Here is a 21,610-nt window from a genome sequence, read left to right as displayed (position 1 = left end):
GGACAGTTAAGCTTGTTTCACCTCACACATGAGGATAAAGGGCATCGTTGATCACAGCTGCTGCAGTATCATAGCATTAGTGTTACACTTGAATTAGATTTCCTGGTTTAGTCTTGCTCTGACGGGTACATCCTCATTAGATTATTAAATATGGGGATACAAGTAGAAAAAACCCTATTAAACAGAAGCTTTATTTGGGAAAATAACATGTTAAAGTTAATAAGTAAATATGCTTATTCACTTTCATGGCGAGATTAGATGTGAAGATTAATACCTCTCCTGCATCTGAACAAAATGGTATCATTCTTCTCTGCTCAACCTCTTCAAGAAAACATATGTGCATTACCAGAATGTCAATATATTTATTTAAGATGCTGCTACTCCACTCCTCCTCGAACTACTACACCTTAACCTGATGTATGAAACAGACAGGCACTTTCACAAAATGCTTGGCAGGTGAATTGATGAACCGTCTATCACAGTTTACCACGGACTGCTGAAACCAGTCAGGAGAGGAGTGAAAACAAAAGCCTTCAGTTCCATTTTTTTTGCTCTTCTTTTAAGAATTGTAAAAACTGATGCTATTGCAGCATCTAAGTTAACCTCTTAAGGAGCTGCTGTTGTTTTAAAACACACACACACACACACACACACACACACACACACACACACACACACACACACACACACACACACACACACACACACACACACACACACACACACACACACACACACACACACACACACACACACACACACACACACACACACACCTCTAAACCTTGTTCATAGCTGCCAGTAGCCCCTTAAAGAACACTGATTGGTCTGATTTTTTAGGTGATATTGTTCTACTGTGATGCTGAGAGAATCCTACTGGGATTTTCTGATTAGTAACTTTCTGATCCAACTTTACTGACCTGTAAACATCCCAATAGCGGCTATAATGCAAGGTTGAATTCCAACTTAAAACTAGAAATCAGTGCTTCCTTTCCTGTCTTTGTTTGCCCTAAGCTGGGGACACACTACACACCTTTTCCAGTCTTTACAGATTTCGAAAAGATTTAGTACACACTGCATGACCGGTTTCAGCAGATTTTTGTGTGACGACTGAAAGATTGGGTATCACACACTTAACAACTGCACCTGATGAGGGAACCCAGACTACAGGATTTGTCAGACCGATTAAAGCCAAATGAACGCATCAAACTCTTGCAGGGCGACAGTTTAAAGAGTAAACAAACATAACAGCTGGAGGAAGAAGTTTACAACATGGACAACAATCGGCTTGCTGTTGCTGGCGTAAAAACAGGTTTTCCCGCTACTTCCTGTCGTCTTCTGGCGCTATTTCTTGTGTCCCACCCTCTCTTTTTCATTAGCTGTTGGCAGCACCTGTTTGCAGTTGGGGTAATCAGTTAACACTACCTGATTGTGTCCAGATTTGGTTAAAAAACTTCAAACATGTTTGATTGACTGTCACTGAGTTCTGGTCTGTTCCCCTAACACACTAAGAGATTTTTGGGCCAACTAGCCGACTGTCCCCAACTGGTGCAGCTGGGGATCGTGGGTAAAATCTGGCAAAAAATCTTTAGTGTGTCCTCAGATATATGATATATGACCAATTTCTCCTGGATGTTTTTGGATTTAGATACAGATCTTGGCTGCTCTATTTGATGGATTTTCAATGTGAGCCTGATAATGGATGATAGCCCAAGTCCAGATTCAAGTCCGCCACTGGAGCTGGATGTCCTCACACGTTTTAATAAAGCTCTTCAACTGGCTGCGTTTACAAACAGTACATAAGTACCAAAATTAGTTCTCACAATCCAAGCTATGTCAAAGTTATAACTTCTTTAAAAAAAAGAAAGAAGTGCACAGTAAAATCAGTCAGCTACATTACTTTGAAGTAATATTAAAATACAAAGAGAATTTGTTAGTTATTCTAGACATAAAAGCCACACAGATATTTCTAACTTTTCTCACTCTTCAAACTGCATTTTGGGATATAGCCTCTTTGTGAGTCCGTTGGTGAGTGCGAAGGTTGCTCCTCTGAGAAAAACACTTGCCACATGTATCGCATGTGTACGGTTTCTCTCCCGTGTGGATCCTCTGGTGAATCTCCAGGTGGCTGACGCGATCAAAGCTTTTGCCGCAGAATGGGCAGATGAACCATTTCTCCTTTATGCGGCGACTTGCTATGGTTTTATGCAGCTCTGGGTCGTTTAAAAGAAAGAATCTGCTGTCCGGGTTAAAAGCCGACATGTTTTTAGTTTGAGCTTGTTTCTCCGAGAGGAATCGGATGGAAACTCCTCTCTCTGGGTGATTCACTGCGTCTACGGGCTGACTTGGCTGAGCTTGGTTAAAAGTCACAGGAGCCCTTGATTTACTTGATGCACTTGGTCCATTATCCCTCAGAAACCTGTCAGAGTATGCTGTCTCTGCTGAGTTATCAAAAATGTCTAAAGCGTTCTGAATAAGCAGGATTTCTGAGTCCAGATTTTGTGCAAGCTGCTTCGGTTCAAAGAAGCAGTCCGAGTCATCAGCTGTGTCGCTGTCTCCCACTGAAACTGACGACCAGTGCTGGCTCTCTTGTTCTTCCACAACGTCGGCAGACGGGAGGCTCACTTCCATCTCATGGTGACCCGCACCGTCGTTAACACTGTGATCCGAGTCCTCTATCTGCTCCACGATCTGGACGTCGTCCTCGTCCTCTAGCTTGACTATTAAATCTTCGTCATCATCTCTGCTGTCACTTTCACAGACGTCAGACTTGAGTTGCTCTGATTGTTTCTCTTCTGTCTGTGATGGTGGTGGTGGTGTTATGAGATTCGCTGAGGTGTCTGCCCTCTCTCTGATGCTCTGATCACAAGACAACGTCTGGACTGAATCTATAATCGGCCCTGAAACGACAAAGCAGGTGTGTTTTTAATACATGCATTGAAAACCAGTTGGAAGTATATAGGTGCTTTAAATGGATAGTTTGGATTATTTGAAGTGGGATTTCATGAGGTACTTATCCATAGTTGGTGTATTACCTATAGTAGATGGTAGAGAAGCAGGTATAAGTACTGGTACTGAAGCAACAACTGCACCAGTCCCTCACTTGTCACTACATATATCAAATACTCAGACGACACTGCCATACTTGCACTCCTTAAAGACAATAACTCTGCTCTAAGCTATTGGGACTCCATCTCCCACTCCTCACAATGGTGCATAAATAATTACCAAGAACTTAATGTCAAGAAAACAAAAGAACTAATCATAAACACCTCCAGCACCCACAGCTCAGCCCACTGTGATTAACGGTAAATCTGTGGAAATCGTGGAGTCCATCAAATACCTCGGACTCATCCTGGACAATAAACTGAACTTTGATCATCACACCACAGACACACACAAACGCTGCCAACAAAGACTCTCTGCCATCCGCAAACTCAAAGCACTCTCTGTAGCCCCCCAACTTCTGTTATTACTTTACAAAAGCATAGTTCAACCCACCATTCTCTACTGTTCAACCTGCTTCTTTAACATGTTAACCACCTCAAATAGGAACACACTAGCACGCATTACACATCACACCTCCAAAATCTTTGCTCTCCCTAACCCCAACCTCTCTGAACTCAACAACACAGCCATCGCACGCAGAGCTCTTAGCATAGCACACGATCCCAGCCACCCCTCAACTCATCATTTGTGCTGTTACCACCTGGCCGCAGATACAGGACCCTGGCTTGTAAACGCGCTCGCGACAGCAGAAGTTTTGTACCTTCTGCTGTATCAGCTTTAAACAAAGCACCCCGGTAACCACCGGAGGGGGCGCTATGCTGGAGGGTTAAATGGGATAAATGTGGTGGATTAAGTGTATATTTTTCTTGTGTCGTGGTGTCTTTATGTATCCTGTGTCTATGTGTGTATATATGTTCGAAGTACATGTACAGGCTGGGAAAACAAATTTCCTGAAAAGGACAATAAAGTATCTATCTATCTATCAAGAATATTTTCACTGCTTTCCTTTCCGTCAGACAGCCCTGTTTAAGGTTTATGCAGGGAGAACTGAAGCTGCTCTATGCTCGTCACCAGATTCCATTTACAAATCGAGTCATTTTACTTCGCAAAACACAGGACTTACTAGTCTACCACTTTGTATTGTTGTATTGTATTGTTTAATTTGTTTGTGTTATTGTGTGACTTTGGAGAAACCGAACCCTTTAAAACACCAGAATTCACACACCTAAACAAACTATCTAACTGATTGAGGCAGAAGGAGACCAGCAACTCCTGTGTTCTGCAAGGTAAAATAACTGTTGTTGTCAATGGAGGCTTAAACAGGGGCGTCTTAGACAAGGTAAAGTGGTGAAAATATTCTAAATTTAGTGTACAATTATACTGATATTGATTTTTTTTTTTAAGTGGCTACATATACATTCCATTTTATTCCAATTAAAGAAAAATATCTTAGAAATTCAACTTGCATTTTTTTCTTTTTTATGATGTATGTCATTATAACTTATTCTAGCCATGATTGTGCCGTTTCCATAGAAGTGAAATGCAAGGACACAGTGAGTAGAGCAAGTACAATGATCAATGTAGGACTTTTACTTGTAAAAAGAATATTTTTACATTGTAGTATTACTACTCTTACTAGCCAAAAAAATTTGAATACTCCTTCCACCATGTAAACACTGTTTGTGTGTATTGTTGTACCTGCTGTGATTAAATTTAAAACAGTATTGTGTATTGTTTTACTCAGTGGTCATCCTTACCATCACCGGTGGGCGGCAGCAGCTTGTTCTGCTGCTCTCTCTTGGGGGAAGATGATGAGGATGATGATGATGATGATGATGAAGACAGATTTGTAGTCTGAGCCTGAGTCAGGACGGTTAACCGCTCGTTTTCCATCAACATTAACTTTCTGTTCAGGGCTTCAATCTCGCTCTCCCTCCGGCGGAGCTCGACCTGAACGAGGGCGAAGCCGTCCTCCCACAGTTTGCTGATTTCCACCACGGCAGCTTTAGCTAGCATCTCCATGATCGAGGTTAACTTGCTCTGGAAAGCCACACAGTTGGCCATGTTGGCCCCGATCAGCACCTCCGCCAGCGAGATAGCGACCTGACACGAAGTTAAACTAACTTTCTATGTGCGACAAATCACACGACAGAGACTAATTAGCCCGTTGTGTAGTTTACATTACGGTTGCTGTTTGAGGGGAAAAACATGGAAGTGTAATACAATAGTAACAGGAAACTCTGCTGGTCACGTGACAGAGGATGTACAGTGCTAATGGAAGGACAAAATTAATCAGCAGGACCAGAACCCCTCCGCCCTATTTCGCGTTTTTAGGACGATAACAATTAATAAATGGGGTATAACAAACTATAATGTTGCATAATTTTAAGCAAAAATTGTCGTAAAAAGATGGATGTTTGACAATTGCCTATATAAATAAAATAGCCTAAAATATGTTTAAATATTCCATAGTTTACGTAAATGTTAATTACTTGTTAATAAATTATTCATACATACCTCTTTACTCTCCATTAACTAAGACTATATATCCATTAACTAAGACTATATATATATATATATATATATATATATATATATATATATATATATATATATATATATATAATATATATATTGAACTTGTTTTGTTATTATTGTCTTACTTTATTTTATTGGTGTCCTGAAATAATGAAATATTTTTCTGCTTGAGCACTTTTTTAGTTGATTTGAAAGGTGCTATATAAATAAATTGTATATAAAAAAACAATAACACTGTTGTTGTTATTATTATTATTATAACTGATCAAACTCCAGCCACTTATAAAGGACATGCAATTCATCTGAAACCCTATTATCATTTAGTTGAACTGCTATTTCCATTCCTGTTAAGCATCTGCCTGTTAAGTGTCTTTGAGTGTCTAGAAAAGCGCTATATAAATTAAATGTATTATTATTTGAACACATACACATACACATGAGAAATGAGCCTTCATATTTTGGAAGCGATGCAGCAGATAAAAACAAACATAACTTGACCTCATTCAGTGTTGATATTTGCCATGTGATGCTTAATAGTCTGATCCTGTTCTGACAGGATACATTTATAGAGTGCTTTTGATGACACCTTTATCAAAGCTTGAATCCTGCACCAACACCTTTGCAAAATTGCAGATGCTCCAAACAAAGAGCACCCTTTCCCCACAAAGTTATCACCAAACATGCAACAAACTAACACATGTTTAAGCAACTCGTGGGTGGCAATATATTTCTGCTCTTTGAGCTTGAAGTGTTTAGCAGTGCTGCCCAATGTTGTCCACTAGATGATGCTCTATTTCCATTTCAGCATAAAAGCTGAGGTCAAAGCACCTGCCCTTGTCAGAGAAGTTTTATCCAAATTAGATCGATTTGGCCCTTACACATGCCTATAACTTATTTGTTGGCCAAAAAGTTTCCCAAGTGTATTTTATTAATTCCTAAAAGCTGCAACACTTTTAATCTGTGGCCATCACTTAAAGTAATATGACCACTGAAAAAGGTAAATAAAAAAAGGCAAACAAAAATGATATGCCTTCAGTTTTTCCAAATAGTTTCACATCAAACAGCTTGATAAGATAAAGAATGAATCCAGCAAAAGAAGTTGTGACTAAGGCCACTTTTAAATGTGTTAAATAAAACTGACTACTTTTGCCTCAAGAAGTAATAATTTGAGTCATTTAAACAGGCTACATTCAGTGTTTTACCTTACTGTGAAGTTTAGCACTCCTCATGAAGTAATTTATTTACATCTTATTATTATTATTATTATTATTATTATTATTATTATTATATTGATTTAGTGTCTCTATTTTTTGGACTGCTTCCGGCTCTTCTCATTATTTCCCCTGAGTTGTGTTTATCTTTGTAAATAACTTTGAACAGCATTTGTATAGAAGTGATATACAAATAAACTTGTAAACTAATTTACGATTAAAATGAATGACTTTACTCTTTGCTTCCTTGAATCCTCTTTATAAAATTAACATTCGAACAGAGACCACCATAGATCTTTTTTAAAATGTCGTATTTAAGTTTTATTTTCAAATTAGAATTATTTTTTAATTCGACCGTTTGAGAAATAACACGCGCGCACACGTGCACGTATATGCATGGCCATTGATTGGTCAATTTACCTGCCAATCAAATGTGGGCGGGCCCAGTGGGAGTTACTCGGGTGAGAGCGAAGAGACGACGGAGCTGTCAAACAGCAACAATCGCCTGAAATATTATCCCAGGCGGTACAACAAACATCGTACTTTGCTCTTTTGTGGTAACCAGCACGACAGAAGCAGACTTGGAGTTCCCTTTGAGCCTGTAGCCTTTGGAAATATGGACTTTTAAACCGTCTGCGACCAAAAAAACTTCCTGTGTTGTGTGTGTTGGTGGGTCTCAGGCTAATGTTTGTTAGCTCTTCGCTTAGCCCGAGTTTTGTTGACAAACTATCCAGCTAGTCTCAGAGCAGCTGCGTTACCAACTTTGCTGTTTCGGGGGTTTCGCTTGTCGATTTCGATAAATGCTACCCGGGGAAGGCATGGCTCCCAGCTTAAAATGTTCTTGTCAACATCTCTTTGAAATAATATCAGGTAAGTCAGCTCAACTTAAACAAGAAGTACAATGTAAAACTGTTGATGGTTTGTTTTGTTTACATTTTTTGTCCAATGTTCACTAACACGTTAGCTTCATCTAACCGTTTATACTTGATATGACATGTTGTATCAAGCTGTCTTTGCAGCATTGACTCATTAAGTGTCTATGGTATCCATATAATGGGCAATTTTCTTTCCTGCCCCATGGACTTGTTCATTACTTTAAACCCTTGAAGAATGACAGGTATGCAGCGGCTCATATATCTTTGCAGTTCAGCACAATAGATTGTGCTCAGATAAGAGGCTTCTATTCACTTTTGTTGAATGTGACCTTGCTCAAATACTTGACAAAGATTGCTATTTTAGTGACCAGAAATTACACAACTATCTATTTCTGAATACCAAAGCACAGGCACTTGTTTTGAGAGTTTTTTGATGAATAGTTTACTGAAAGGACCTAATATTCTCATGTTGAAATCATTATGATTAGTTTTTCCTTCCTTTGTGATGCAGGTATGTGAACATCTATCAACAAATAACTATCTCACACACATTCACTCACGCCTATTTAATACCTCTTACCCTTTAAAGACACGCTACCCTTGCTGCAACCTTTCATTATAACATCACTTAAGTTTTGATTTATTGCTGACATTTTCTATTGGTCTGTAATCCACTGGGACACAGCTGGATGGTGTTCAGTCCCCCAAACTACTGTTAAAACATTTGGCCTGAGGCTGCTTCAGAGATGTCCCATCTGTTTTGGAGTAGAAACAAACCACATTTTACAGACCAAAAAAAAGACCAGCTTTATAATTCCGCCCTTTTCCATGTAACATGCCTTTGCTGTGGTGTCTTAAATGCATGTCCTTTGGATATGTAGGCAACAGGGTATAGTTTAGAAACAAATATAGTAATGAACACTGGTGACTTGCCTATTTTTTCCTAATCTCTTGCATCAAGAAGAGTTCCTGCATCACAGTTTATTGAGGCTTATCATGTTGCTTAAGAATACAGGGTGATGTGACTTATTTTTTAATGCCATCAAGTTGTTTTATAGTATGTGGCTAGTCTTCTCTGAATTTGGGGCTAGATGATGTCTCGTCTTTTTTCAACATGTTTACAGCAGAAGTGGGTGTAAAAATCCATCCTGGTGGTCATTATACTGCTTCAAGCTGGGAAAATTAAGACAGATTTTGACCCACCCACAGTATCTTGTCGAATTTGTCATTATTATTTGTTTGCATCATTTGCATGACTAAAATTCTAGTAAGTGTAGGAAGTTTGTATTTAGTCAGAATTGGCAGGCTTGACTAATAATGTGGGTGTGTGGGTACAGAAGCTCTTTTCTGTCGCTGCTAGCTGCTTTGACTGAAGGGTGAATTTATATGTTACTTGCTGACCTAGTCTTGTCTACACAGATACATCGACATGGATGAAATGTGTGTCACTGCGCTCGCTCTTGGATCGGGAAAGCTCCTGACATGAGAAAGATAGCTTTGGAACTGGTACTTGTAGCTTGCATTTTTCTTGGCACTGACACATTTATTTCTGCCGTACCATTTCAACAAGGCAGAAAATGAGGTGCCATTGGAGAGAAAAAGGAAAGTGGAGGATGAAAAGCCTTTTAAGGATGTGGCTGGGACAGAGAATGATGTCAGAAGTTGTCCAGTGGGTCTAGTGTCTGTGATGTAATGCTAACGGAGCAAGGCAGAATCTGGCTGTGTCATCTCAATGCTGTTTTTAGTATCTGATCTTATGAGATCTCTTCTTGGCCCAAGATTGACTTTTGAATTTCTGCTTTGGTTTAATGTAGGTCAGTTCAGTATATTGCTTATAAATTTACCACTGCTCCTCCCCATTTACTGTAAGACGTTTTACTGAACTATTCCGGTTATGCCCTATGTACAAACACTGTAAATTTGGCGAGCTTTGTAGTATTTAACGATGATGTGCACTCTATAACTTTTTTTATGGCATGCATGAGCTCATTGTGAAATACAAGTACTTAAATTAATAATTAAACTATAAAGAAATAGTTAGTCATTGTTTAGTTTTTGTCATTACATTTTAAAAGCACTTAAAATTAAATTTCCACCTTGGTGAAAATCTTTGTCAGCCATCTTTAATGCAACTGAAGTGGATGTGAAGAATAGGGCTGCCGCTTTTGTGTATCTTGTGTGTCTTCCCAATTTCCTAAATCCCAAGGTGACATCTTTAGAGGGATTGTTTTGTCCAACCGACAGTTCAAAACACAAAGATAGTCAATTTACAATAATGTAAATAGGAGCAGATAAAAAGCAGAAAAGAGGTGGGAACTTAGGAACATTTTTGCTTGAAAATAAACAAGTTATGTGCACATCCAGTGTTCTTCAACAAAGTTGAGCTTTGCTCTACTTTTCTTTTAAAGTATTTAATAAAAATATTCATAACCAAACTGAACATATCTTATCAACCAAAGAGATATTTCTCTGGAGTAAAGTTTTCTTGAAAGTTAGATATGAAAGCCACATTGTTTAGGAGTGTAAAGACCTTCAGCCACAGACTTCCTTTCCTGTTACCCTTTGTACCCTGCTGATTTTGTTTTGGATGGCAGAAAGGTCCAGGACCTGAACTATTCCTTGGCTAATCTCCCATAATTGGACAATCGGCCCCTATTACAGCCATTACATTTGGGCTTGTTGAGCAATAGTGGCTTGTCTCGTCCATCGTAAGACATGGCCCGGTCTGCAGCTACAACTGATAATAAATAGCAAAAATACTTTAGAAAGAGTAGTTCGGCAGCTTTTGTTGAATTAAACCATATAGAGCTCTGATACCATTACCATTACTGGACATGCCTTTGATACAGCCTAAAATGCTGGATCGGGTATCTGCAAATATGTGAATCTATGGACCAATCTGATTCCATGGTACAAAAACAAAAAAAAGTGGCACTCACTACCTGCTCCATACATCCTGCCTGATCAGTACGGAGCATGTGTAGTGACTTCAGGCTACTTCATTCACTAGCTCTATAAAAACTATTGCTTCTTCCAAATTTTAGGCTTGAAGTAGCTAATGGGTGTCATCAGTGTAGTATTATACAGGCTTTTGAAACATTTATAATATATATATTTTTTTAAAATGCACTGGTATCAGGTTTGTTGTGTGGGCCAATTTGCAAGTTCATGTATCGCGATATGTAGTGGGTAGGAAATTTTTTATCAAAACATCTCCAAAACCACAGTATTCAACCTATTTTTCCTCTTTACTTTCTCTAGGTCTTCAACGGCTCACCATACATCTGTCAAACATGTGAAAACCCTCTCATCCTGGTGGAGTCCCCAGTTCCAACATCTTGGATCTAGCCAGTGTGTGTCATCAGGGGTGCCCTGAACAAAACTTTAAACTGAAGTCTATGTGTGTGACCGATTTTTTCCCAGGACACAAACTGAGTAAATTCCGCGCCGCCGTGGAACCCTCGGCGTTATTAAAACCATCTAGTCCTCTTGTCATGTGGGTACATTACAGAAAAAGGCCCATATTACCCTCACTGGTATCACCATCTTTCACATCACCATGGACCGGAATAAACGCAACTCCATTGCTGGGTTCCCTACACGACCCGAACGAATCAACGAGGACAAAGATGGTAACGGAGGGGTAGGGGTCTGCGAGATGGGCATGGGTCCACCTTCACAGGTCAGTTCTTTATTTTTATGTGTTGGATGCATTTCACACAAAAAAACATACATTACAGTATACCGGGTTCCTGTGCAGGAAGTTTGAAGTATTTATCATTATATTATTTTCACTATCTTGATTGCTTGGGTGCCGTACTTGAGCCTTATAATGGTAGGGAAAACTCTGGTGTAGATTTCTGATACAAACACAAAATAATCATGTCTAATGGGCCTATTATAATAATGATTTGGACTGAGTCAGTTCAAGTCTGGGCCAGTTGTTGTTCACAGTCAGGAGATGAAATCAGTCGTACATTGTGTGAGGTTTAAGGATTAATATTGTTCTGATGAATTCTTTTTTAACATGTTTGACTTTCGATACCAAATACCATAGCAGCATTGTGACAGTTATGTGCAAGAAATAATTATGAAACAAACTGACCAAAAACATGTCTGTCCATTAACCAATTCCCCTTTTTACTAATACCTGTCTTAAACTATTATGTATGCAAATTATTTCATTAATGAACAATGCTCATAAACTGTAATCATCCAATAAATGCTAACGCTGTTGATTGATTGAGTTCATAAGATTTTATTGCCCCCATGGGGAGATTTTGGCTGAACACACACAGCTGCAATCACCTTAAAACAATACCTATCCAACAAATAGTACAGTGGTACACCAAATACACAGTAATAATTAACTAAACTGCACATCCCAAAGAGATAAAATCTATGAATACATAGACATTATAAAAATGAGGAGAAAATCATAAACCCATAATACAAAATGCATAAAACCAAATGCAGCAGTGCCTTCTTGCTTATGAACTCCATAGGTAAGGATTAACTGGTTTTATTGCTGAGTAGTGTGTTATAGTTGTTTGAAGAAAATAAAGCTTATAATCTGTTTTAGTATTTAAAGAATTGATGTTCTTGGAAGGGGTTTAACTGTGTGCTTCTTTCTGTCTGTCAGGACGGTTGTGCATTGAGCCTTTATATCTCATTTCTAGTCTTCGAGTTCTTGTCCCACTCTAAGGCAACATTATCCATCTATCTCTAGCTCAGTTTTGTGTGCAAGGGAGTTGTTGCAGCAGTCCTATGGCATCATCAGATAACACTTCATCCTAACCTGTTGATACCAGTCTTTTTCTTGTCTTCTCCAGGTGGGCAGGGTGTGGCCATCATCCTACAGAGCCCTGATCAGTGCCTTCTCCTGTCTTACACGCCTCGATGACTTCACCTGTGAGTGGATTGGTTCTGGATACTTCTCTGAAGTCTTCAAGGTGGGTGACTTCTTCCTCCTTAAATCCCTTTGTTTTTTGTTAGATCTCATTTTCTAGTCCTGCTTCACTATATCCATCCATCCAGGGTGGTCTATAATAGGCCAGACTGTCTCTCAGAACACTCATACACATTTGACCTCAGGACTGATTTATTTCTCCCTGCTACGTGACAGAAGTCATGCTAGTGCCTTTTGTGCAATGGTGAGGATTAATAGTCAGAGAAAAAAAGGGAACTTGCTGTGCATGGCCCTAACAAGAAAATGACATTTAAAGGTCTTGAAACTGTTATACCTCAAGTAATTTTCCATTTGATCTTGTCTGATCTCTTGACTGATTCTGATCTATCTTGGTCTTCACTTGCTCATCTTTTCCAGACAGTTTTAGGTCAAGTTAGACAGCAATCACTTCAAGGACATCACCTGTTTATTTGTTTCCTCCCCCTCCAGGCATGTGAATGGGAGCCACACAAGCATATTTGACTTTATTAGTCTGGTTGGTAAGGTTAAGTAAAGCCTCTTTTTAAACGACCATCAGCAGATACATTATAGTTCCTTTATTCCGTCTTGTCTGTTGTATTAACAAGGCCACCTGACTGTGTGAAATTTTGTCACTACTCAGTTTGGTGTAGATAAGCAGCGTGAAAGAACTAGTTGAGTTGCACTAAAATAAACAATCATGGCCTCGATAGGCTGATAACATTTGATTTTAAGTTGGTTTGTTGTGACTCTGGATGCACACCACTGTGTTAATGCAATAGTGACTTGTTTTGTGAAGGGTTAACTCTCGGAATTAAATTAACAAGTAGGGGGGCAGGGTTCAGTTCTCTTTTTCATGACGGCAAATAATCTGATTAATTAAAATAATGGCCCTCAAGGTTTGGATGACATTAATCCAGGCTCAGTTTCATTTCACATAATTTCTTGTATCAGATTGTTTTTTTAATTTAGAAGGATTTCAATTTTTCTTGTCACTTCACTCAATGGGATTTCAATATGTTCTTTATTTGATTGATGAACTGGTTTAAAATTCAGTTTCCATTGTGTCTCTCTTTCATGCTACACCTTGAGTGATTGATCTGTTGATGATGGTGGCTGTTGGTTATTGGTGATATTTGAGTGTTGTGCATAAAGTCACAGACAGTCTGTGTATGCCAGCTGTCAAAAAAACCCCAGTGTGGGTGATCTAAACAGTGAAGCTTATTCATAACGCACAGCAATGCAATGTGTGAACTCCAGACTGGCACAAATAAACTGCAGCCAGCAGTTTCAATTAATGATATCCACATTTACAGCATATAGTGAGTGAAAAAGCACTGCCGTTTAAAACAGCAGTCACTTCGCTATTGTGCTGCTGTGTTTGAAAACTGTTTTTTTTTTTACTTTAGTTTTTTACTTTACTTTACTTTTACTTTTTTACTTTAGTATTGTGTTGGTGCTTGGGTGAAGCCTAGTCACTCAAATTCTATCAGTATCAGTCACAGCAATTACATTCTGACCCATCTCGCCATAGATTATATATAAAACACTATAAGACTATGATCAATTGAAATACTAGGTATGTTATCAATACTTCAGATGTTTCAGCTATATTTATAATTGGAAAGTGTCCGCTCCGTACTGCAGCAGCACAGAGCTCTGCCAGAAGCAAGCAGGGACAATTCAGATAAGCATTGAAACATTGTGAGGTAACATTACAGGAATGTCTTTACTCGCCTTAATATTCGTTAATTGGGTTACATTTTATGAACCTAAAAATATACTGCCTCTGAGCTCACTGTCTTCCTCACCTTGGCAGTCTTAATTTGATCACCTAAAGAAAGACGCACCTCCCATAAGTGGTCCTTCAGAATGTTAACATTTGCAGGATTTACTGTCCCTCTAACTCCCACTGCATTTCTTTTTATACCTCCACCACCTTTTGCCTGTCCTGTGCACAAGCATGAATGGAATAGTGTCGTGTGACTCGGTCCCAGACACTTTATTTCCCACTTAAGGATTTACAAAAATAGGCTTTACCCTGTGGTTATTAAATACAATTTATTTATGGAATTGCCAGTAAACATGCTTACGGTTTAAACAGATTTAAACTTCAAAACCCACATAATGAAGCGAAACAACACAATTTCGAGGACCCTGCTTCCTGTGCAATTTATTATAAATACCACCTTAGCCTCTAGTTGAGTAATGGAAATATCTGTTAATACTTTTTCTGTGAGAGAGAGGAATGCATAGGTAAACAGAGAGAGAAGAGGAAATGGAGCAGAATGATGAAAAGCTTAAAGTCAAGGAGGATGACAGACAGAGACGGGAACAAAAAGGCGGTGAAATTAATGGTGACAGAGGTTGAGGCTAAAAGGAGGAGTAACTGGAGGGAAAAAAGCTTCTGATGTTGGAGAGCCCAGGGTGGCAGGACTATTGAAGGGGATGAAAAATGGGGGTTGATGAAGGAGTTTATGGAGAATAGTTCTGGATAAGAAGGTGATTTAGAGGTCTTCTAATGCTTGGGTTAGGGAGAGGAGGAGAAAAGGGAAAAAGGGTTTGGAGGACAAGGACACAAGGAGTTTATTTTACAAAAATGGGCACTGTTGAAAAGAGTAGACATCAGAGAAGTGAGCTTGGGGAAGAGTTGAGAAAAAGCAGAACTTGGGGTTTACTACTGGGGAAGATGAGGATTAGGGATGACGGTTTGTTGGAGGCCACAGCGAGGAGGAGAAAGAGGGCGATCAGGAATACATGCAGATGGGGGGATGTGAAGAGTGAGAAGTGGGGGGTCGGAGGAGGATAGACGGATGTGGGGGAGGAGGCCTTCAGAGGAGTGGCCATCTGTTGTTTCTGCTGTCCTGTGGTGGAGACTGTCGGCTCTTATAGCCAGGCCCCTTCCTTTGAACTTGAACAGAGCGATTTTTGTGTCTGTATGTATGAGACGGAGAGAGAGAGAAGCCTACACAGAAAACTCCTGTAATCTGTGATCTGTTCTGCTCTTTTCTACTAGTATATACAGAGAATGTCTACAACTTTGCAGAGATGTCTCCAAATACTGAAAGGACAGTATAGCATCAGTTCATTGACTTTCATTGGTAATGCGTCCTATATAATCCATATAGACTTTGTTCCATCTGTCAATTCCTTTTCCTGCTGTAAAGCAATACTGCCCATCCATTGTGTCACCAGTGTACCATGGTCATGATGATGGAAGACACCCATTGTTAGAAGATGATATAAAGCACCCACTGTTGTAGTGAATATCACTTACAGTTTCTCTGGTAACATATTTCCATAGATATAAACCTTACGGATTTTTCTTGCACAAACTGCTGTCTTCTAAAGGAGAGCTCCCTGTAATGATAACAAGAAAAATGAGGGGGCTCTCCAAATTGTTTTACAGCTTTTTTTGTTAAGGGGAATAATAATAAATCACGTAATTTACTCAGGGGTGTCACGATTCTCCAAATCGATGATTAAGTGTAAGATAAGCCAGTGTTAGACTGGTTTGATTTGTAAAGATCAATAGTTTGGTTTTATGCTTTGACAACTTTCATTCACATTTTTAGTTTTTCTTTAAAAATATAGGCTATTTCAAGTGTGATATAACTATAATATTTTTCTGGAACGTACCAACTAAGGCCATTAGGTCAACTATTGCCAATCCCTTTTGATCTCAATCTCTCTTTTGATTCGATAATTAAAAATGTAAAGCTTCTTTCAATCAGATCTTTGATTCAGAATTGAATATTGCTTTACACGTCCCATTTTAAATATCATGTCTGGACTGGAAGTGTTGATGCATTATGTCAGAAATGCAGTAGCATAAGTGTGACTGTAGCTGTCATTAGGGCCAGGCAATATAATATATGTATATATATATATATATATATAATCATCAAAACAATGTAAGATGTCTATCGTATATATTTTTCTTTATTGTTTCTATCGCAGGGTTGAAAAACCAGTAACCAGCCTGTATTATAACAATATTTACCTAATTATGATGACACTTTATGTTTTGATCCTTGCATTAAGAACTATAGAGGGGCTGTTATTTATATAATATTATATAAATTAACTGTATTGGGATAGAAGATGTTGGACATATCACCCAGCTGTAGCTGCCATATTTATGTGACAGTAAGCAGCTCTGTTTTGTATGTGTGTATGAGACTTGCAAAAGCTTTCCTGCAATATGGAGCTCTCTTTGTGCTGATGGCTCTCTACCTACAGACACATCGGTATAGATTCAGCATTATCAACCTACTGTATGAAAACCTGCATCATGATCTAATTGTGTTTCAGCTGCCAGGAAGTGAGTGAGCAAATGTGTGCAGCAGCTCAGTCATGTGATGTGCTGGCTTCTGTGGTTTGCAGGTCGATATTTCCTATTTCTATGCATATGAGTGTATTCAGAAGAAGTGAAATTCTTGGTATTAAATTGACTTAGTCGTGGTGTCTGTGAAACCTGCAGTGTGAAGACTCAAGTCTTCACAATTTAAAAGGCTGTGAAGTGATAGGGGCAATAAATAGACATGCAACATGGTACCTGTCTTTAATAATAGCCAACATTTATACCCCCAAAAAAGTGCTTCATTATAGAGATTAAATGTGTTAAGTGCTCTTTCAGGCTTTGCACTCTGTTTAATGGACTGCATTCATTTTTGAGAAGCAAATGTCATTTTGTTTGGAACTACTCCAAATTAAAATTCTGAATTTGCTCTTGAACACATAACACTGGTTTGTCTTACTCAAGAGGAATGTAATGAACATGCCAGGAATGTTTTTTAAATGTTTTGCACTAAATTGTGATCACAATTATAATTCAGTTATTTTAACACAAGAAACATAGCTATTTTACTTATTTTGCTGTAGCCACATGTGTACTGTTTTAAGCTTCAGCAGCAAGGGCTTCGGTGTTTTCTTCATGCCCTGTCTATAGTATTTGCTTGCTTTCCATCCAAGAGAGATAAAGCTCCAGCCAGCCAGCCAGCCAGCCAGCCATGGCTGGATGGATGGATGGTTGGGTAGTGGTGCTACCACCATCTAACAATTAGATGGAAACTAGAATCCCAGTGCACAATAATACAAAATTGATTGTGCAGCCCTTGATTGACACATCTACTTTGTCATGGCTGGTAAACAGTGGCTGACCTCATTTCAGTTCTCCTTTATGAGCTGCCTTCCTTTTCTGCTTCCTTTGTTTTCTTGCTCACAGTGTTTCAAGCTTTTCAAGACTTGCCCGTAGTGACCCAAGCTGAAAATTATTGAAAATGATACACTGATTTCAAGTTTTATACAATACCAGCAAACAGACTATAGTTAAAGTAGTGCAGTTATTAGGATAAAGGCTTTGTTTAGTTGTACTTGACTGCATGTTGACATGTGGCATCATTTGACTGTTTTACAGGTACGCCATCGAGCTTCAGATCAAGTTATGGCTCTGAAGATGAACAAGCTCAGCAGCAACAGAGCCAACATGTTGAGAGAGGTCCAACTAATGAACCGGCTTTGCCATCAACACATACTCAGGTTGGTAATCTAATAATTGACTAACTTTTTTATAACCAAAGGGGTCACTGAAAGTTTTCAGCTGGATTTAGCCTGTTCAATGGGAAAGAACCATCAGTAACCCGCCTAAAAGCCATATTAATGTAGCTTCTAAAACAAAGCAAGCTAAAATAATCTGATTATTTTCAACTTGTTCTACTTGGATTATTGCATTTTTACATTACGTCTGGTGCTATATAAAACGTGATGGTGTAAGAAACTGATTATTGGTAGTGATTTTCTTTTAGCATGTTGAAAGGTCTTATCCAAATGACCTGTTATGTATCAATTCATTGTAACAGATTCAACAATAAGAAGCCGGTAATAATTTTGAATGAGCTTGCTTTGATAAATTCACAGTAGGCTTATTTTAAGGCTTAAGAGTTTAGTCACTCAATAGCTACTAATAATAAATAGAAAGTAAATCCTCATAATTTTCACAAAAATGACCTAACACATCATATTAGTCATTTCTTTGACCATGTGCCACTTTTAGTTATTATATATATATATATATATAATATTTCTGTCTGCCTCTACATCTGCCTTTTGCTTCTCTCACTGGCTCATGAGTCTGTGGTTGTGACCTGTTTCCTTTGGGGTTGGCTCGAAACTGTGTCAAACATAGAGCCTATTAAACAATGGATTTTCTAAACTGCCAGCTCCTGTTAGAGCTGCAGCAGCTGCCTGGAGGCAAAAAGTGAGGAGGACCCTTTCTGTCACAAGGGAACAGGACACAGCTATGAGCAATCAGGTTATTTTTTTTTTTTTTAGATATTTCCAGTCAATGATTGGCCTGAATAAATGGGAAAAGCATGATGCTGTGTAATCGCCTTACATATGACTCTGTGGTCCTGAAGCAACATTTTATTGTACCACTGTGACTTGTACAGAAACCTTCAAAAAGTTTTTATAAACAACATATTTTTGTGAGTCATATATGAAACCTTAAACAAGTTGAGGAATGTAACAATAAGGATTTATTCAATTTTTGGCAAGCTGAAAGCATTATATAACGTAAACAAAACTTAATTATGTCATCACACGCATTAAGTAATTCATCTTCTGACCTTGCAAGCTTTAAATGCAATCAAAACAGTGTTTTTCCCCCGAATGCATTATAACATGTAAAAGCCTTTTGACAGCAGTAACATGTTAAGTCATTGGATTTTAAGAACCTTTTTGGTCTCCTTTGAACTCTTGTGTTGAAATTGTCTGGTGTGAATTCAAAATTACTTTCCCACCAGTTTATAACTTCTCTTTTTCTTCTTTTTTTTAAACCACAAAGACAATTTGAGCTTATTAAAGTGAAATGCTGCACTTTAAAGTGCAGAAATCAGTTAACAGCCTTGAAACTATAAAACATTTCTGATATGTTTAAGAAACATAAACCCAGTATGTGCCTTCAATCTTTATCAAGCAGTCACAGTGTAATGTGTTGAGTCAGAACCAAACACAGTGAAGCTGCTTTTAGCTGCGACGCTGCACACGGATAAAAAACAACTTCCTGATGATCTTAAAGGCACCTGCACTTAAGTCACTTTAAAATCTAAGTGAAAAATTCCCCTTTTCTCCTGTGGCGTTACTTCAATTCAGTTTCTCCTATGTCTTTTATGTACTTTTTTGAATTAAGGGAAACTTATTGTATGTATGTCTATTTTTATTTATTGATCTTTTTTATTTACTGTGTTGTTAAATGTTGGTATAATGCACTTATTTTCCTTATGCAACAACTTTAAACTGCCTCTGTATTTAAGAGGTGCTATACAAACAAACGTGCCTTGCCTTGCCTTTTATGACAGGAAAAGGAAAAGTCTGTGGTGGACTAAATAAAACTTTATAGGCATGAGTATTCAAATGACAACAAAAACCCAGAATAGCATTGTTGTTCTTTTTTTTTTTTTTATTAAATAAACTCTTTCTGTCAAGTTCAAATTCTTCCTCTGGGTGGATTCTGAGTGTGTGTTTTTGAACGTGCACATACATGCATCTGTGTGTGTGTGTGTGTGTGTGTGTGTGTGTGTGTGTGTGTACTTGTGCATACACACATGCAGTATCTTTTACAATGCCATCTTTGTTGAGCCTTGTGGATTGTATGAGTGTGTCTGTGCGTTAACAAGCACACACTGAGGGGGGCATTGTTAGCTAAAGCCCAACAAGGACCCACAAAGTTGACCTTTTCATTGCTTTCAGAATTACAAGGCCTTCAGCGCTGCGCATGAACAAAGTTGGATCATATGTTGCTCAGCACACACATTGTTTTTGCTTTAGTTGAATGGGTGCATGGTCCTTTTTTGGGTTAAGGATACTTTTCAACCTCTTGGGCTTAAAAAGACGCAAAATATGCTTTGGAATGAAGCTAAAAGAAGGCTTAACTATAGTGGCATCCTGTGTGTCAAAGTGGTGGAGAAACACACATACACAAGTGAAAAAGCAGTGTGGAAGATTCTTCTAGTTTATTAAGAATGTAGAAATTGATAGGCCCGGCAGAGAGAGAAATGGATGGAATGCAGGTGAAGCAACTGAGCTGTTATTATCCCTCTGTTAACAGACAGTCTCACAGTAATCACTTGTCTGGTCTTGTCCTCTGGAATTTTAATCTTTTCTTGACTATTTTTCCCGCCTTCTCTGTTTACTCGCAGCAGAGAAGGTCATGTAAGAGAGTTTAGGTAGTTCTACATTATTTGCATTTATATGACCCTGTAAAGCAAGTACTTGAACTAAGCATAAACTGTATGAAAGAAGTGGACGTAGCCTCGGGGTATGAAAAGTGACACTAATTCAAAAGTGCTTTGAACCTGCATTCTTTCTAACAACCAGTAGGGGACTACTCCACTGGCTGCAAAAAGAAGCCCTGTTGTATTGAAGTCTATGAGAAAATGATCCGACTTGTCACTTGATTTATTACTTCATTAAACATTCTCATATTGAGTTTATGTTCTCAATCACTAGTGAAACCATACAATGGCCCAAAGCATATCCTGTTTGATAAGCAGGATATGCATAATACATATGCTCCAGGGCATAACTACCTTGTGATTGACAAGTCACTACCACAGGATCTGTCAATGCATATCCATGGCACTGTAAATTTAGAGTGCTGGCTGTGAAATTAGTTTTTGGTTTACCTCATATTATGAAGGCAGGTGCAGGTATGGGCAGCCATGCATAGTGTCCTTGGGTTCTCAGTCAGATCTACCCTCCCATCCAAATATGGCCGTTTCTGGCTCCAAGTATCACGATGTTAGCTGCCAAAATGCCAAACCTAAGGCTTCAAAACAGTAGTAAACAAACCAATGGGTGACATCACAGAGGCTAAGTCCAATTATTTTATACTATCTGTGGAACTAAGAGAAACTAAAACTGTTATGTCCTGGGTTTTCCCTAAACTTTTTTTTACTATGAATATGAGTAATTGTGTGTCAGTCTCATTACTTATTATACTCATTCATTCCTATCGAATTCTAAGAAATGTCCTCATATTATCTGAA

The 21,610-nt window shown here is 38.5% G+C and overlaps 2 protein-coding genes across 2 annotated transcripts in view; one reads left to right on the top strand and one right to left on the bottom strand.

Moving 5' to 3' along the window:
• Positions 1-1,754: 1,754 nt before the first annotated feature.
• Positions 1,755-5,262, bottom strand: LOC131980686 (zinc finger protein 583). The gene is made up of 2 exons (XM_059344976.1): positions 4,767-5,262; positions 1,755-2,900 (listed from the first exon to the last, which is right to left on the bottom strand). The coding sequence occupies exons 1-2, from the start codon at positions 5,071-5,073 to the stop codon at positions 1,987-1,989; spliced, it is 1,221 nt and encodes a 406-aa protein (XP_059200959.1). The 5' UTR covers positions 5,074-5,262; the 3' UTR covers positions 1,755-1,986.
• A 1,956-nt stretch (positions 5,263-7,218) lies between these two features.
• tesk2 (testis associated actin remodelling kinase 2) overlaps positions 7,219-21,610 on the top strand; it is a 30,228-nt gene continuing 15,836 nt past the window's right edge. The window contains exons 1-4 of the mRNA XM_059344796.1: positions 7,219-7,628; positions 10,895-11,315; positions 12,466-12,585; positions 17,980-18,105. Of these exons, the coding sequence (XP_059200779.1) occupies positions 11,193-11,315; positions 12,466-12,585; positions 17,980-18,105 (369 nt within the window). The 5' untranslated portion in view covers positions 7,219-7,628; positions 10,895-11,192. The remainder of the gene's footprint in view (positions 7,629-10,894; positions 11,316-12,465; positions 12,586-17,979; positions 18,106-21,610) is intronic.

Source organism: Centropristis striata, chromosome 11, assembly GCF_030273125.1.
Source record: "Centropristis striata isolate RG_2023a ecotype Rhode Island chromosome 11, C.striata_1.0, whole genome shotgun sequence".
NCBI classification, from domain to species: Eukaryota; Metazoa; Chordata; class Actinopteri; order Perciformes; family Serranidae; genus Centropristis; species Centropristis striata.
The sequence above is the reverse complement of the archived record's forward strand: the minus strand, read 5'-3'. Positions and strand labels throughout refer to the sequence as shown.